Source organism: Tympanuchus pallidicinctus, unplaced genomic scaffold (assembly GCF_026119805.1).
Source record: "Tympanuchus pallidicinctus isolate F22 unplaced genomic scaffold, pur_lepc_1.0 scaffold15, whole genome shotgun sequence".
Taxonomy (NCBI): Eukaryota; Metazoa; Chordata; class Aves; order Galliformes; family Phasianidae; genus Tympanuchus; species Tympanuchus pallidicinctus.
Genome location: NW_026294669.1, coordinates 16585331 through 16602161, shown reverse-complemented (window position 1 = coordinate 16602161; position 16831 = coordinate 16585331). Strand labels below are relative to the sequence as shown.

Genomic DNA, 16831 nt, shown 5'->3' with positions numbered 1-16831 from the left:
GGACTCTCATCGGTGTGCATCATCAAACATCAAATAAAATAGTACTTTTGTTTTGTTTTAAACATCATAGAAACACAAGTGCTGTTATTCAGCTATACAAATGTGTGGCTGTAGTGAGCTTTGAGATGCTAATCAGCAGAGCTTGACTTCTGTACCCTGAAGCAAGTTTTAAAACTATTTCATCATTAGGTGACTACCTATACAATAAAAGTGTGGACAAAATTACAGGAAAATGCTACAGTTATTGTTACTTAAGCTATCAACAGGGCTTGCCTAGTTATTGATATCGTCATTGCAGGTTTTAGATTTTTGTTCTCTTGAAGGCTGTTTACAGAGAGGGATGAATCTGTGTGATAGCTGCAAAGGAATGTGACGTTTTTATCAGTTAGACTCTAACATTTCTTTCTGTTTTTAAAAGCAGTGCATTATTCCCTTCTACCCCTTGAAATGCCTGTGCACTCTGACATACAGTGTGCTTCAAGACCTGGCTCAACTTTTCCTGTTGCAGGATGAATTTCATTCTTTTTTGGACAGGAAAACCAACAGATCACCTGAGATGCTGGTTTATTTTCCCTCCCATTCTCTCCAGCAATGAGGTGAAAATATCAGCATAAATAGAGTTAAATTTCTCAGTTGAGGCATTCTTTCTCAAGTGTATGTAAAATATCTAAATGTATGTATATATATATATATATATATATATATATATATATATATACCTAGAGAGCTTTCTGTGTTTGTCTATAGAAAATTCCCTGCTCCTCCTCTTTCCCTTCCCTGGATAATTTGTCAAGTCAGTTTAACAATCTAGAGAGTTCTTTCCAAATGCTCAGGAAACAATACTGTTAGTCCCAAACAAAGATCATGCAAAAAAAAAAAAAAGAAAAAAAAAAAAAGAAAAAGAAAAAGAGCTATATTCCGTTTTTCTGTAGCTAGTGCAGATACATTTTACTGAATGAGCAAGAAAGAATCTTTGGAATTTGTAGAATACAATAATTGAAAGGTTTAACTGGGAAAAGATTTAACTGGGCTTAGTGTTTCCAGCATGTCAGGTCGTTGGTTATGCTCCTGCTTTTAATCTTGTTGCTGTGCGGCAGGGGAGCAGGAAGGAAGGCAGGGTCAGCTGAGCACGCCGGGCTAGGGCTCTTCCCTGGAGCGTGATGAGCTCGGTGCTGGTGGTATGGCCAAGGTGTTCCCTGGCCTGGGGAGGAAACTGTGGCTCTCTCTGGTAACACACCACATTTCACAGCGTCATGCTGAAATGCGTGCGTTGGGTTTACTGTTTTGAAATGGAAAGACAAAATAAGTACTTGGCTTGCTAACGCAACCCTTTCACATATGAGGTATTAGGGCATTTTGGAAAGGTTGTGCACACCAGCGCTGGCTGCCTTGCATGCTTATAGGAAACGCGTGCGGCTGTGTGGGCTCGGCAGGGAGCGGGGCTGCCGGCTCTCTGGAGCGCTCTGCTCTAATCCCGGGCCGAAAGCAGTTTATCTTCATGTGTCGTCTTGTATATAAGAAACAACACTAAACCCACCAAAACTCATTTCATATGTAGCTTTTTTCCACAGCCTTCAGATCAAAGTTATTTTCTTCAGGCTGGACTAAATTATACGCAGGTCCCAGGAGTGAAGGACACTGAATTAATGCACTGTGTCACCCAGTTCTGGCTATAGAATATTTTTATCCAAGTGTGAGACGCAACATCTCTTTACTATTTCATTAAAAATTAATGTGCAGATTGCTAAAAAGCAAAATGCATAAATAACAAACAAATTTTGAGCAGGCTTTGTGTGTGGAATCATCTTAAGAAGGATTTTTTTTTTTCCCCCTCAAGTATCAGATTACTTCTATATATACATTTAATCAGTATTTGTTCTCATTTAGCTCATTAGCAGAGGTACTCTAATCTCAGTAAAGCATACCTTTCCTGTGCTGATGGGTCCTGGACTAAGCGCGTTAAGAGGAAAGCAGTGTTTTTGGCTACAGGCTGAGCACTGTGCTAGTGGCCCGTGCATGTTTGCTTTCTCACTCTTGTTGGTGGAGCTTATTGGGTCAAACCTGACAACAGTTATTTGAAACTTCCTGAAACTGGTCTTTGCTTTCACATTTGTAAAAAGAATAGAGCTGATTATATAACTCTCTGGAATTAAACTTGCCTTGGTATATATAAAGCTATGAAATACGTTGCATACGTAGGTATATTCTTAAATCACGGTGATTGAAAAACAAATTGAAAGATATAACGTGGTGGAATAAATGGAGATTTGTACAGAATGCTGCTGCTGTTAATTGGATAGAAATATATTTCAAATAACTTGTGTTTTAGAGCAAGATCATTTTCTAACGTTTTGGAACACTGTGACATAAAAATAATTCAGCATCACCTAAATCTCCATTTATTGCACACCCACTTTGTTCAAATAAAGTATGTCCCTTTATGGCAGTTTTAACCCCATTTATCCTCATACACAAGTGCTCACCTGTTATTTACTCACATAAGAGAAGGTCGATACTGCAGAACAAGGGGAGTGCTCTGTTGTGACATAAGCCATGCATATTCATTAGCTCTGCTGTCCCTCTGGACATTTGTGGTATGTTCTGATGATCTTCATTTGGCAAAAGGAAGTGAGCGTAAGAAGGAAATTGTCTTAATGGATTTATGATATGTGAAAAAAAGGGTTTTAAAATGCTTTATTTGCAGCAAGGAAGAGCATAGTTCTAAGTATAAATGAAAAAAAAAAAATGTTAAAAGAAGGAAATTACTGAGTCATGGATAACAACAGAAAAGGAAAAATGATGGATTCCAGTATTTGACAATTAGAATTTTCAGGTAATAATTTTTTGGACAGAAGAGTTTAGTTCAGAATGTGAATGTTCCATGTTGGAAACTCATTCCTTTTGCTTCTCACTGACTTACTAAAACATGAGTTCGTTCTTCTGTGTTTCACCTGATGCAGTTGATTACATGAGAAAAACAGCAAAGCAGGGAGTGCATTGTATCTGCTCTGCTTTTAAGGATGTGTGTTACTCTCTTTCAAAGCCAATGTGCCTCTGCCTCCAATTCTGGAAAGGGAACCAAGTAAAAGACTGCTCCTACTAGTTAGTTCATTAAAAAAGAGAATATAATTTAGCTGAAAGCTTCAGCTAGTTTTACTGGAGATTTGGACTGAGTGCTTAAGTGGGAGCAGAATCATGCTTGAGGTCTAAAATATTCCTTTCTTGCAAATGTACTTTAATATCTGTGAAATAGCTACATTCATTTATGACTCAATCTTACAGTGTAAATATTTTAATATTTGAATATTTTAACTACAGTTATCCTGCAGTAGTTGCACTGATGCACATGTTTACATAGACATAAATTGCAGATTATGTGCTATATTACAACTACGCAAAATATATTGCAAGTGTGTTCTACGTACTATAAAAAGTGGATAATTGGATTTTGTTTATTTGCAGTTATCCTTACTTTTGTTTACATTTACTGTTCTTCTGAATATTAATTGTCTTAGAGGTTCTTATTACCTTCCTTGTTTGATGATAACAAAATATGCTGGGCTGTTTAAAAGCAGTGTAGTGTTCAGAGATACTTGAAGGAAACAGCTTAAAAATGTAAAGCCTAGGAAGAAGTGTCTTAATATGTGAAAAGAAAATTAATTGCAATTATTGTCTTCCTTAGAGTATTCTCTATTTTTAAAAAGTGTTGACAACAGATGAGTACAGTGAGGGCAGATTGATGTAGTAAAATCTTTTAAGATATATTGAAGTTTATCACAAATAAAACCAACTGTGGGTGTGGAAGTTTTCTGATACATATGTGCATAAATGGCTTTCCTTACAGTACACAATGATAGTGCATCAATGTGGTTACCTTGTATGTGGGGAGTGTGGAACTGAGAATGCTTTTGTGCTGGTGAACTGCTGCCACAGAGCTACTGCTACCTCCAGTGGGCAGCATCCAGGGAGGTCCTGTAGGTGCCCTGTCCCTGCCACTGCTACTTGGGGGGCTGACAGATCCAGCCTGCTTCTGCTGGCTAAACACAAGAGTGCCATCTCTGGACCCAGATTTCCTCTGCGTGCTTATTCTCCTTATTTGTGTTTTATAAGGCTTTTGAAGCTGATGAATCTGCTAAAGGATGTTCAGCCAGAAATGGTGTTGTGATTATCAAAGGCACTTCTTTATGTAAATGGCAGGGAGGGGGCTTGGAAGGAGAGAACTCATTTGCTGCAGATGTATTGTAATTTGCTGTCCTGAGGTGCGAAAGCATGATTTAAAAGGACTAATCATTTGACAGTATTTAAATGAGATAATTGGGATATATTAGTTTGAGATTCCAAGTCTGGGGTTTTGTTCTTAACTGGTTCCAGGCTCTCCTAAAATATCTTGCATTTTTGTTACTGCTTTTAAGTGCTGTTGACATGTATGTGATCCTCAATATTACTCGTGATTTAAGTGTTTTAAGATTGAAATGTTTTCACTGTCCCTGCTAGATGGGAATCATATTGTAAACACCCTGCCAACAGCTTGCTCCCACTGATGCACGTGGCATGCGTAGGCTATGTATAATAAGAGGAAGACCAGACCCTTACAAAAAAATGCTGAGAGCACTTTCCAAGTCAGTTTTCCTGGGTTTGTGGTTGCCATTTGCAGCATTTGCAAGCTTCCAAAGCTGGCTCTGTATAACTGGGCAGCTCAGCTGGAGACTCATCCTCCCACCAAATCCTTTGACGTCAAAGGAGATCCTCATGGACTGGAGCAGAGGTCTTCACTGAGTAATTAGAAAATAAATGTGGGAATCATTTTCTTTCTTTTTTTTTTTTTTTCCTCTGCAAAACATAATTAGCTCAATCCACTCTTCAAAATCCCTTCTGTTTCCAATTAAGAGAGATCAGTTGCACTATCTTCAAATAGCTGAAATTATGCTTATTAATAAAAAATGGAGTGTAAAAGAAATGTTTTATCTTGAATTAATTTTTATTATTATGGGACATATGACAGTATACAGGCTTACAAAATATTATCAGATTTACTGTAAATTCAGGGAGTTGTACGTCCTACATCTTGCACAGCAATTATGGCATGACTCATTCATTCAACTATTTCCCACGCTTAAGGTGGACGTTAAAATGTGGATGTAGGACCTGATACTCAAGGTAATGACACCTTCAGCCCTCACTGAAATTTGGGAAGTCCTGGCATGTTCCCAGTGAAGCACCTTTGTAAGTCAATGGCTGTTTTTGAAGCTTTGATATCTGCATGTCCACAAGAAGCAATCTCTAGGCTAAAATCATTATGTTCCATAGTGTAAATACTCAATGTATTGAATAACTGAAGGCAGAGCTGAAAGTAGCAGTTCAGAGGACAGGGACAGCTTTGGCTAAATATGTAAGCAGTTCAAAATAATGAAGTTCCAGGTCCACTGACAAATCTAGAAGGAAGAAGCCTGGTAGCTTGGAGCGGAGTGTGCTTGTATCAGTGGCTATGGCAGTTCTCAGAAATACCTCATTCATTTATTCACACTGCTGTGGGCTCTCTCTTTTCCATAGAGCTTTAAGCAGTTGCTTAGAGCATGTTCAACCACATGCCTGAAGTAAAGAACCTTCTTCAGCAGGTTTACTAACGAACCTATAGATTTGTACTAGATAGGGCCTAAGACACTCCAGGGAGGGACAAGGCAGACACAGTGAAATCATAACAGGAGATTTGCTTTGTTTTGCCTCAGGTATGTTGAAATAATGTTGGAGGTCCCTGACCTAAACGGAAGCTCTGGTAGCTGGCTGGTAAGGTTGGTGAGCAGTCCTGTTGCTATCTCCCAGTGCACAGCGGCTGCATGTTGTACGGGTTTATTCCTCAATGTTTCTGAAACTGCAGTGCAACCTGTTCAGGAAGTTGTTTATGATTTAATTTTAGCTTGATTATTTTATTATAAATGTGAATGGATAGAGAAGTGTACTGACATACTAGTCTCTTTGCCTACAGCTGAGCATTGCTAATGTGCAGTTGGCTGGAAGGCTTCCTACCACTCAGACTTGTCTGTGGGATGCACCAAATCCTTTGTTGTGTTTTCACTCAGTTTGGTCCTGGCCAGTATTTTTACACTTTTCTGTGCCTTTTAAGAAAGCGTTTCAGCTTCCTTCCATTCAAATTGAAAGGAGTGGCATGTTATTATTTTTCTTCTGTAACAGATCTAACCCTGAGAGGGGCTGAGTGGTTCCACCCAATACCGAGGGCAGCAGGAGTAGAGGGATCTTTGCATGCACAAACTCACTTGGGCTCCAGCAGGATTGGACCTCTCTGGCCATCCATGCTGTGTAGGCTGCTACTTGTTTCTTTTTGCATTCAGATTTCGAACTTGTTTTTATTTTCCTTACTCTGGCATTATTTCTTTTTGGTTTTGTTTTTACCCATAAGTCTGAATTTGAAAGTGGTCTTCTGCCATACAGAATTATGCACGTGAAGCTGATGAAGTATTATTTATTAGATTTTACATTTTCGGGCTTAGCGTACAAAATTAGAAGGGGAAAAAACGAATAGTCAAACACATAGTTCATAGTAATTGAATAATGAAATTGTTGACTGTAATTACTTTAGATGTAATTCATATAGTTCCAACTGCAAGAATTATTGAGGAGAAATGTGTAGCAGGGCTGTCGGGACAAGGAAAAATAGATACTGCTGAAAAAGCCTACAGTGCCTCTCCTATGTAATGTATTAAATTTATCTTAAAAGCAATTCTCTGATAAGTACATACCTTTATTTAAAGAACGGAATCCTTTCCTTTTGTCTTTTACAGCTCATACCAATGCAGTTTACACAGACCAATTATGTTGATATCTAAGAGGATCCTTAAGTTAGCAAAATAATAATAATAATAATAACAATAACAATAATAATACATTTAGCCTTCATTTGTTCTGGATTTTAGTGAGTTAGTAAGCAAATGTGCTATGTACAGTGCTGTGGGCTATGCCAGATTTTAAGTGATTCTAAAAAAATCAGAATAAAACAAACCTCTAAGTATACCCTTATTTGATATGAGGTGTTTATATCATCATTGGAATTCTTAACAAAAGAATTGTAGGAAGGTATGTCAGCTCAAGCAAAAGCAACTAATAAAATACAATTGAAAATGCACAGGGGAAGTAGCTACAAGCAGTAAGAAATTTGGGGGGAAAAGAAAGTGTGTTTATATAACTAAAGGAACCTACAACTTTATTTTATTTTATTTTATTTTTTCTGAAATCAGACATCTGACTCTTGTCAAACAATTATTGAGTTATTAACAAAGGGAGTTAAACTGAACAAAGTTTGCTTCCTTTTCAATTAATATTAAATTGAGGAAATGCCTCTTTGTGCTCCTGAATGAAGACCATTCCAGTGGACAAAATGTAAATACGGATTTCTTCACTGCATACTAATGCAGAAAATATGCTTATGCTTAACTATTAACCTATGCTTCCAAATAACACTAATGATTGCAATGTGCTGGAATAAATGCTCATGTTTCATGGGATGAGAACAGTCCTGTTCTCTTAAGCTTATCTAATCAATGCATAATCCTGCCTTTACAGCCTTTGCTAAATGCATTGGTATTTAATATGCATCAATAAATAAACTTTAAATTATTGTGCAGTGAGCATATCCAAAGATAGCATGACAATGTGAATCTACTGGTCTATCTACCAATTATTCCAAATGAAGAATGCTGATGTGGTTTCCTCCTGCCTCTTATAATGGATAGTTCAGATTTTCTGACATTCTTTTGCAGCCTTATAACAAAGCAAATAAATTAATCTTATACAATTCAAAGAATTAAATTTTTGAACCATCTAAACAGATGTCCCCACTAAGAGATAGAATTATTTTATTTAAAACCCATTTAAATCTATTCTAAAGGAACAGATCAATTGGTGGAATTGTTAAGTATTTGTAGAAGGTATTTTGAAAAGCTTGCTAAGTGGTAGTATATGATGTATGTTGTTACACTCTGACCTACTGTATTACCTCTTTAAATAGTCTTCCTTTTACAAGCAGTTAAGACAATGTGCCAAAGGTGTATTCATTAACTACAGTACAAGTACCAGCTCAATCAAATTGTCTGCTGCATCTGTGCCTGATTTGCCTTCCTTTTTTGAAGTTTCACTGCTGCTTTAGTGCATTCTTTGCTAAGAGTCTTTCTCATGGTATCCATTCATTACTATCTGGTTGAAGCATCAAGGTGCTCAAGTTCTTGCTCAGGTCTGTAACAGAAGCTTGTTTGGTAACCTTAGAAGCCTCAAATCAGAGAACATGGATAGAGTTTTTGGTTGGTTTGTTTGTTTGTGATAGGACTAATGCATCCACATCTCTATTAGGCAGTTCTGCATTACCAAAACATTAATATTCTTTCCATTTTAAAAGGCTTGAAGTAAATCCCTTGACAGTAGAAGAATTTTAGATACTGATTACTTGCAATTGGCTCTTGGTGATTTGTTCTTCAAATTTCCAGCTGAATTTAACAAAGTATGATTTCTGAAAGACCTTGATGGTATCTCATTAAAATAGCATTTTTCCTTATGAGCACGATTTCTATAATTTCACCCAATTTCATGATACATTTACCCCCTTCGAAAGGCAACAGTTGAAACATCAGAAACAATTAGCAGAAAAGATTGTATTAATTCTAAATGAAAGAAATAAATCTGCCAAAAAACTCAGTCTCAAAACTGCATTTGTCAAAAACGCTTCTCTGAATTAACTGTTAGAGGGTAACTGTATAATTGTTAACAGACGTTTTTCTCAAGTTGTCAGTGTTTGAAAAATGAGAGAGAAAGAGAACACTCAGGAAAAAAATCCACAAATAATCAATGGCATGCTCATGTGGATTGAGGCTCGCAGTACTTGTACAAAAAAAATACAAGGCATAATTAGAGGTGCTTTGCAGTTTTGGGGCTAAATTTAACTGATCTGGTGATCTGCAAATATGTGAATCCAAACATAAAAATGAAGAATCCAAATGCAAATGAGTGCAACTGCAATAAAATATAATTGCAAATGAATCTGTTGCTTTATTCGTTTATTGTGTAATTACTGCAATTCTTCCCACCTTGTTTTCAGTATTTCTTAATCATTAAGTCGGAAGCATGACAGCAGTGCCAGCCCTGGAATGATTCTCTTTGACTAAAACCTTGTAAATTAACACAATTAGCACAGCATCATCCTGCTAATTAACTTCCAGTGTCTGGTGCAGTGGTTTTGCAAACAAGGAAGACGGAGTCAGAAGAGAATAAACATGCCATTCTGTTACCAAACTGTGTGCTGTGTTAGGTTTAGCTCAGTGAGGCTAAGCTGGCCATGTCAGATGCCAGAGTCAGGCAATGAAGAGCTAAAGGGGTTGGGGAGAAAAACAGGAGGGGGTAGGAGCTGTCAAAATAGACTGCAGTAATTCAGAGGGGAGCTAGTGCCACAGATGCTTCATTTCGACTAGGCCTCTTCCTTATCAGGGAATCTGTGCCAGAGGGCACAAGACTGTTTGCAAAAATCACTTTTGGTAATACGAGAGAGATTAAGGAAGTCTATTTGATACAGCTGTAGGAAAATCAGCAATGTGCCTACCATGCATAGGCAAGAGTTGGAGGGGGTTATCTTAACGCCTGTAAATTGCTCTCACTATGTGCAGTGGATTACTGGGAGAGCGAATAATGCACATCACATTATTTGCAAGATTAATTGCTTTAAAATGATAGTCCTGTAATTTTAATTTTTTTTTTTAGTATTGGTAGTGGTTTTTTTGATAGCCAGTTCTGTAAGCCATAGAACTTTTAGCAACTTACCTTTGTTTCTTTTTCTTCATCTTGTTTTTAATTCAACCCTTTCTTTGTACCCTGGAGGCTGTGAGGGGAGGGGGGGTGGTGGTGAAAAAAAGAGAGAGCAAGCAAAGAGACCGATAGACAAGTCATGCTTGTTTTTTTTTCCAGAGCCTCAACAACAGAACTGAGAGGCAGAAAGGAGCCAGTTGTAATTCATACCGAGTTGTAGGCTTTGTGTGATGAAAGCGACGGAGCGCTGCCTGGGAGATTGCTTTGCTGCACTCCACGAAGCAGATTTGAAACTGTCGTGGACCACTTTAGATGAGAGTTGGATTATGGAATGACCTGCTATGTCTGTGTCATATTGTTCTGCACAGGGTGCATTATACTGTGCTAACTAGGTGTTCAGTACCAAATAAGAGAGGTATCCTAGATGTGTTCTGTCAGCTGTGTCTCGTATTTTTATATTGGTTAAAATATAAAACTGAAACAGTGATGAGAGAGGACAGAGCAGTTGGATGCCTTGTGTGTTAAAAATAAATCTGTACTCAGAGTATTTAAAATCTAAAATCTTAGCTAATTAATTTAAGAAATGTGGCATCGTGTATATGTGTATATATATATTTAAACCAACAAATACCCCCTACATAATTAACAAAAAAATGCGTGTGTGCCTATTTAAAAAAACAAAAACAAAAACAAAAACCCACCAATAATCTGACTGTTTATGCTGCTTCATCAGGGCACTGCATTTTGTTTCTTAAAGGATTGTGATGTTAAGTACAACATTTCAGAGTGCTGAAATGAGAAGTTTATAGGCAATCCATTCAAGAACTCATTTAAAATGCTTTGGAAAAGGCCTGAGCTTGCTGCTAACTTTGTTTTCTCTTGCTGCCCTAGGCTTGAAGATGCAGTGGACGCCGGAGCATGCCCAGTGGCCAGAACAGCACTTTGATATCACCTCCACCACCCGGTCCCCTGCCCACAAGGTGGAAGCGTACCGGGGGCACCTGCAGCGCACCTACCAGTACGCCTGGGCTAATGATGACATCTCGGCTCTGACTGCCTCCAATCTCTTGAAAAAGTATGCAGAAAAATACTCCGGTATTTTGGAGGGCCCAGCTGAACGGCCTATTCTCAGCAATTACACTGAAGCTCCCTCGGGGCTGGTGAACGGACGGAAGAATGAAAGCGAGCCCTGGCAGCCTTCGCTGAATTCAGAGAGCGTGTATCCCATGAATTGCGTACCAGATGTCATCACTGCCAGCAAAGCTGGCGTGAGCGCGGCCCTCCCTCCCGCAGATGTGTCAGCCAGCATCGGGAGTTCGCCCGGAGTGGCCAGTAATCTGGCTGAACCTAGCTACTCCAGCAGCACCTGCGGAAGTCACACTGTTCCCAGTCTTCATTCAGGGCTCCCATCTCAGGAATACGCCGCAGGATACAATGGCTCCTACTTGCATACCAGTTACAGTGGCCAACCAGCACCTGCACTTCCATCCCCTCATCCGTCCCCCCTGCATAGCTCGGGGCTTTTACAGCCCCCACCACCACCACCACCACCACCAGCCCTGGTCCCTGGCTACAATGGCACCTCGAACCTCTCCAGTTACAGCTACCCATCTGCCACTTACCCTCCTCAAACCGCTGTTGGCCCTGGGTACAGCCCTGGGGGTGCCCCACCACCCTCGGCCTACCTGCCGTCAGGAATCCCTGCTCCAACCCCTCTGCCCCCCACTACCGTCCCCAGCTACACCTACCAGGGCCATGGCCTGACGCCCATCGCACCGTCTGCCCTGACCAACAGTTCAGCCAGCTCTCTCAAAAGGAAAGCTTTCTACATGGCAGGGCAAGGAGAAATGGACTCCAGTTATGGAAATTACAGCTATGGCCAACAGAGATCTACACAGAGTCCTATGTATCGAATGCCCGACAACAGCATTTCAAATGCAAACAGGGGGAATGGATTTGACAGAAGTGCTGAAACATCATCCTTAGCATTTAAGCCAACAAAGCAGCTAATGTCCTCTGAACAGCAAAGGAAATTCAGCAGCCAGTCCGGCAGGGCTCTCACACCCCCATCCTATAGTACTGCTAAAAACTCACTGGGTTCAAGATCGAGTGACTCATTTGGGAAGTATACCTCCCCAGTTATGAATGAGCACGGTGATGAGCACAGGCAGCTCCTCCCTCACCCAATGCAAGGCCCGGGACTTCGTGCAGCTACCTCATCCAACCACTCTGTGGACGAGCAACTGAAGAATACTGACACACACCTCATTGACCTTGTTACCAATGAGATTATCAACCAAGGACCTCCCGTAGACTGGAATGACATCGCTGGCCTAGATCTAGTAAAGGCCGTCATTAAGGAGGAGGTTTTATGGCCAGTATTGAGGTCAGATGCATTCAATGGACTGACTGCTCTACCTCGGAGCATCCTTTTATTTGGACCTCGGGGAACGGGCAAAACATTAATGGGGAGATGTATAGCTAGTCAGCTGGGAGCCACATTTTTCAAAATCACTGGCTCTGGCCTTGTCACAAAGTGGTTAGGTGAAGGAGAAAAAATTGTCCATGCCTCTTTCCTTGTGGCAAGGTGTCGCCAACCCTCGGTGATTTTTGTTAGTGACATTGATATGCTTCTTTCTTCGCAAGTGAGTGAAGAACACAGTCCAGTAAGTCGGATGAGAACCGAGTTCCTTATGCAGCTGGACACTGTACTGACTTCTGCTGAGGACCAAATAGTAGTAATTTGCGCCACAAGTAAACCGGAAGAAATTGATGAATCTCTTCGAAGGTACTTCATGAAACGACTTTTAATCCCACTTCCTGACAGCACAGCGAGGCACCAGATAATAGTACAACTGCTCTCACAGCACAATTATTGTCTCAATGACAAGGAGGTTGCACTGCTTGTCCAGCGCACAGAAGGCTTTTCTGGACTAGATGTGGCTCACTTGTGTCAGGAAGCAGTGGTGGGCCCACTCCATGCCATGCCAGCCACAGACCTTTCAGCCATTATGCCCAGCCAGTTGAGGCCAGTTACATATCAAGACTTTGAAAATGCTTTCTGCAAGATACAGCCTAGCATATCTCAAAAAGAGCTTGATACATATGTTGAATGGAACAAAATGTTTGGTTGCAGTCAGTGATACTACTTAAAAAAAAAAAAAAAAAAAAAAAAAAAAAAGTAATGAATGTTGGCACACACAGAACCTGCTACATAGGGTAGAGAACCCTTTTCAGTAGTGTTAAAATTGCAAAGGGTACTGGGAAGACTACAATATACCTTGCCTCTAAAGAGCCAGGGTAGACTTGAAGGAAAAGTGCATCAAACAAGAGCTGCTGATCTGAAAAAGCCACACATGACAGAAAGCGCATGTTGATGCTCAGTTCTGTTCAAGCCAGACAATACTCACCAAGGAGCAAGGTGCAAGTGGGTTGATTTCAGAAGGACATGAACCCTGTGTGTTGATTCCATTCTGCTGTTCTTGAGATTTAGTTGCTGTCAAGTGCCTGAAGTGGTGCTTTATTTTTTGTTTGCCTCACAATTACATTGGTGGCATGTGCTAATATAAAGAGCTTTAACTTCAAACATTATTGGACTAAAGAGATGAACGGTTGTGTTGCGACAGAGAACCAGATTTTTGCTATTCTAAGAGCAACAGTATTCCTCAATCCTGTCTGTTCTGTGGTGTTAAACTAAGAACAGGTAAAACAGGGTAATGGTAATCTGGACCTTAATTTCTGCAGTTCATTTCTTTTAATGTTCTGTCTGCAAAAACTCAGGAAAGTGATTGTGATTTGTACAGTACCTCAAAGGAATGTGTTGAAAGCACTATGTACTGCTGAGAGTTATAGGCTAGGCTTCAATGTTACTTTATATTAAATATGTATGTTTACCTCAACAATTGGAAAATGGCAAGGAAAATTACTTTGAATGTATCCAGGAAAAAAACTAAAGTGTGATATGACTGAAGCTTTACAGTTTTTAAAATTAGAAACAGAAGGATTGCAGTGTTAGGAAACTGTTCTTTTGCCAATTTGTCAAATCAAATCAGAGCAGAACAATTTTTCGTGTTGGTAAACTGTAAGAGTTTTCAGCATATTGCTCCTTGATAATTATGTGATACAGTCTTTAGAAGGTGCTTAGATGAAAAAAAAAAAAAAGCCACATAATCGGTTTATGTTAGCAGCTGAAACTGTCAAATGTAAGATTTGGTAGGACTCCTAGAGGCAAGTTACCTTAAGCTGTGACTGCTGGCGCTTACTGTGGGGCTCTGGTCATGGTTTTGAGGTTATTTTGGTGGAGCTGTAGGGAGTGGAATCAGTGTAGGTCACTGGCAGAGCTATGGGTTGCAGAGATGTTTATAGCAACACAGTAGACTGTGACCAAATAAACAGTACAAATAATAAAGCAAAACTGAATCCTCAAAGTACATTTATTTCCCTTTCCAAACTGTAAAGTTGAGTTTTTGTTATGTGTGTGCGGCTCCATTGTCCGTGATGCAATCTTCATTTAGCATCCATTAGAAATCTTCCAGGCTGGAGTGTGCCCACCATTATTTCTACCTCAGTTTTGTTACATTTATCTTGGAAAGCAAAGTAAGAAATAGGGCAAAAAACCAAAACCAACACAGAAGTCAGATTGCATTAGGAATGTGAACCTGCTAAACGAGTTTCAGAGAGCTGCTGGTTTTCCCCTGAAGTCAAGTTTTCTCCATGCTAGTGCTCTTTACCTCCCTTTTTCCTCCCCCAAATATACATACTCTGGTGTCTTCCTTCTGGAAAGATGAGCTGGCATGTGTGACATTTTGTTCAATTCCCCCCACCCCCATATCTTTCTTTTTATCCTTTAATGCTTTCTGTGCAACTCTTTTCATGACAGCTGACTGATGTTGGGTAATGTCTCTGAGCAGGAACAGTATATGTTGCAGCTGCCCAAGCCTCTGCCATCACGTGAGCAAAACAGCCTTGCTTTTTGAATGTATTCTTTTGTTTGTTTACTTTAAAGAGACAGTAACAAAACTGTTGCAAAGCACTGGCATTTAATGTTTCTGTTAAGTAATGTACATTCAAAACCATTGAATAAATGCACTGAAAAGCCCCAAGAAGAGAGATACCAATCTGTTACGAGATCACGTTTGTCTTCTCAAAAATTGTACAGATCTTGTCTGTTTTGTTAAATCAGTGGAGACAGTTAGCATTCAGAAAGCTAATGAGGGATTTTGTGATATTGCTGGAAATTTATGGCTATTGATTACTTCTTTCCTTTATCTTTCTTTTAATATATATATATATATATATTTAGATAGAACATGCTAAAAACAGAGCAGATAAACCAAAATCTAATATAAGATGGATTCCTGGCAAACATTTTGTCTATCTAAAACTTTATGTTTTAAGCATAAAAATACCATTTTTAAAACAGTGCCTTTCATTAAGGATGTAGAAAGTAAGACTTAAGTACATCACCTGCTTTCTTTCTTTTTTCTTTTTTCTTCTTTCTTTTTTCTTTTTTCTTTTTTCTTTTTTCTTTTTTCTTTTTTCTTTTTTCTTTTTTCTTTTTCTTTTTCTTTTTCTTTTTCTTTTTCTTTTTCTTTTTCTTTTTCTTTTTCTTTTTCTTTTTCTTTTTCTTTTCAACAGCAATTACAGTCTATGGTCCTTGTTATGAACCAGTCTTTTTGCTTCCCTAAACCTCCACAGACTACTTCTCCATCCTGGTCATTCTACCATCCTCATGTTTGGGTGACCCTGGTGTCTCCACTAGCTGTAGGTTCACGTTGATCACACTGGCAAGTACGCTATTGCTGATTGCTGACCCAAATTCTGTCTTAGACATTGCCTTTCGTATCTGTCATTGAGCTGGTCTTATTTGAAAAGCTCAGGCAAATTTTGATAAACCAACCTTTGCTTTATCCATTCCTGATAAAACCATAACTCCTAACAGATTTTGCAGCTGGTAAAATGAAAACTACCCTTAGTGTAATTTTTTTTCTTTTTTTTCTTTTTTTTTTTTTTTGACATCATCTTATCCAGTAGCAAAAACAAAAAGCGAATTAAATTGTAGATTGTCCCTTGGGCTTCCAGCTTTAAATTGTTCTCTATAAAAAGTCACTCTGGGAAATGGATTTTTCAAATGTTAACCAAAGTGACAAGCAGGCAGAAACTGAGATGGTGTGAAAATGCAGGTTCCACACACACACACACGCTCCTGCTCTTCAGGGCTTGTTTCAGCTTTGGGGCAGCAGCAGGTGAAAACTTCACCCGTATGACAGTGGCTGCAAGAAGTGGAGGACAGAACCAGATTGTTACCCAAATCTTTCCTTACCAGCAGCTCTCCTTGACACCACTCAGAAAGGTGTCTGTTGGATTTGGTTGGGTAGTGTTAACAGGAAACACCTCAGGCCTTCTTGAAAACTTTCTGGTCGCCTTAACTTCTTCGACAGAATTTCCCCCCCTCAGGGGGCTGAACTGGCTGAACCTCCCACCACACCCACTCCTTCTCACTGTTTTCCCCTCTCCTTCATTTATCCCCTTTTCTCCCTTGTGAGCAGGAGTCGGCGTGCTGCTAGACCTTCACCCCTCCCAGCAGCCTCCTCACTGGGGAGAGTTCAAGAAGGGCTGAAGCGCGATCCTGACATCCTCCTGCACCTGGGTGGATCCCGAAGGTTAGGATTGTTTTTGAGAGGAGAGACAAAATATGTTTTAATGGTATCGTCAGGATAAAACGTTAGCTAGTTTTTGACATTTCCATGGTGGAAAACTGCTGTCTTTTATTATCAGGCAAAGCCAGGGGCTGCTGCCAAAGAAAAGCTTGAGTGGTTTGCTGGATTTCAAGGAACCTTGAATGGTTAAAGAGCATCTGCTGTGTCAGCCTATGCTCTGCATAGTATTTTTATGTGTGGGTCCCATTCTACATCAGCTCATTTTCTTTCTTGTAATTTCTCTAACAATTCCTATGGCAACAAAAATAAAATAAATTGAAGGAATATTTCTGCAAGCTGAAGGATCAATATCAATACAAGGAGGAGTTCAT

General features: G+C 39.6%; 1 protein-coding gene across 6 annotated transcripts in view; it reads left to right on the top strand.

Annotated features, from left to right (window-relative positions):
- Positions 1–16831, top strand: part of FIGN (fidgetin, microtubule severing factor) — a 100004-nt gene that overhangs the window by 79557 nt on the left and 3616 nt on the right. For 5 of the 6 annotated variants that reach the window (XM_052675419.1, XM_052675418.1, XM_052675417.1 and 2 more), the window contains one exon: positions 10693–16831. This exon is cut by the window's right edge and continues 3616 nt beyond it. In XM_052675419.1, the coding sequence (XP_052531379.1) occupies positions 10701–12944 (2244 nt within the window). In that variant the 5' untranslated portion in view covers positions 10693–10700 and the 3' untranslated portion in view covers positions 12945–16831. Of the gene's footprint in view, positions 1–699; positions 10217–10692 lie in introns of those variants that run through there. The other variant, XM_052675415.1, reaches the window with a different exon arrangement.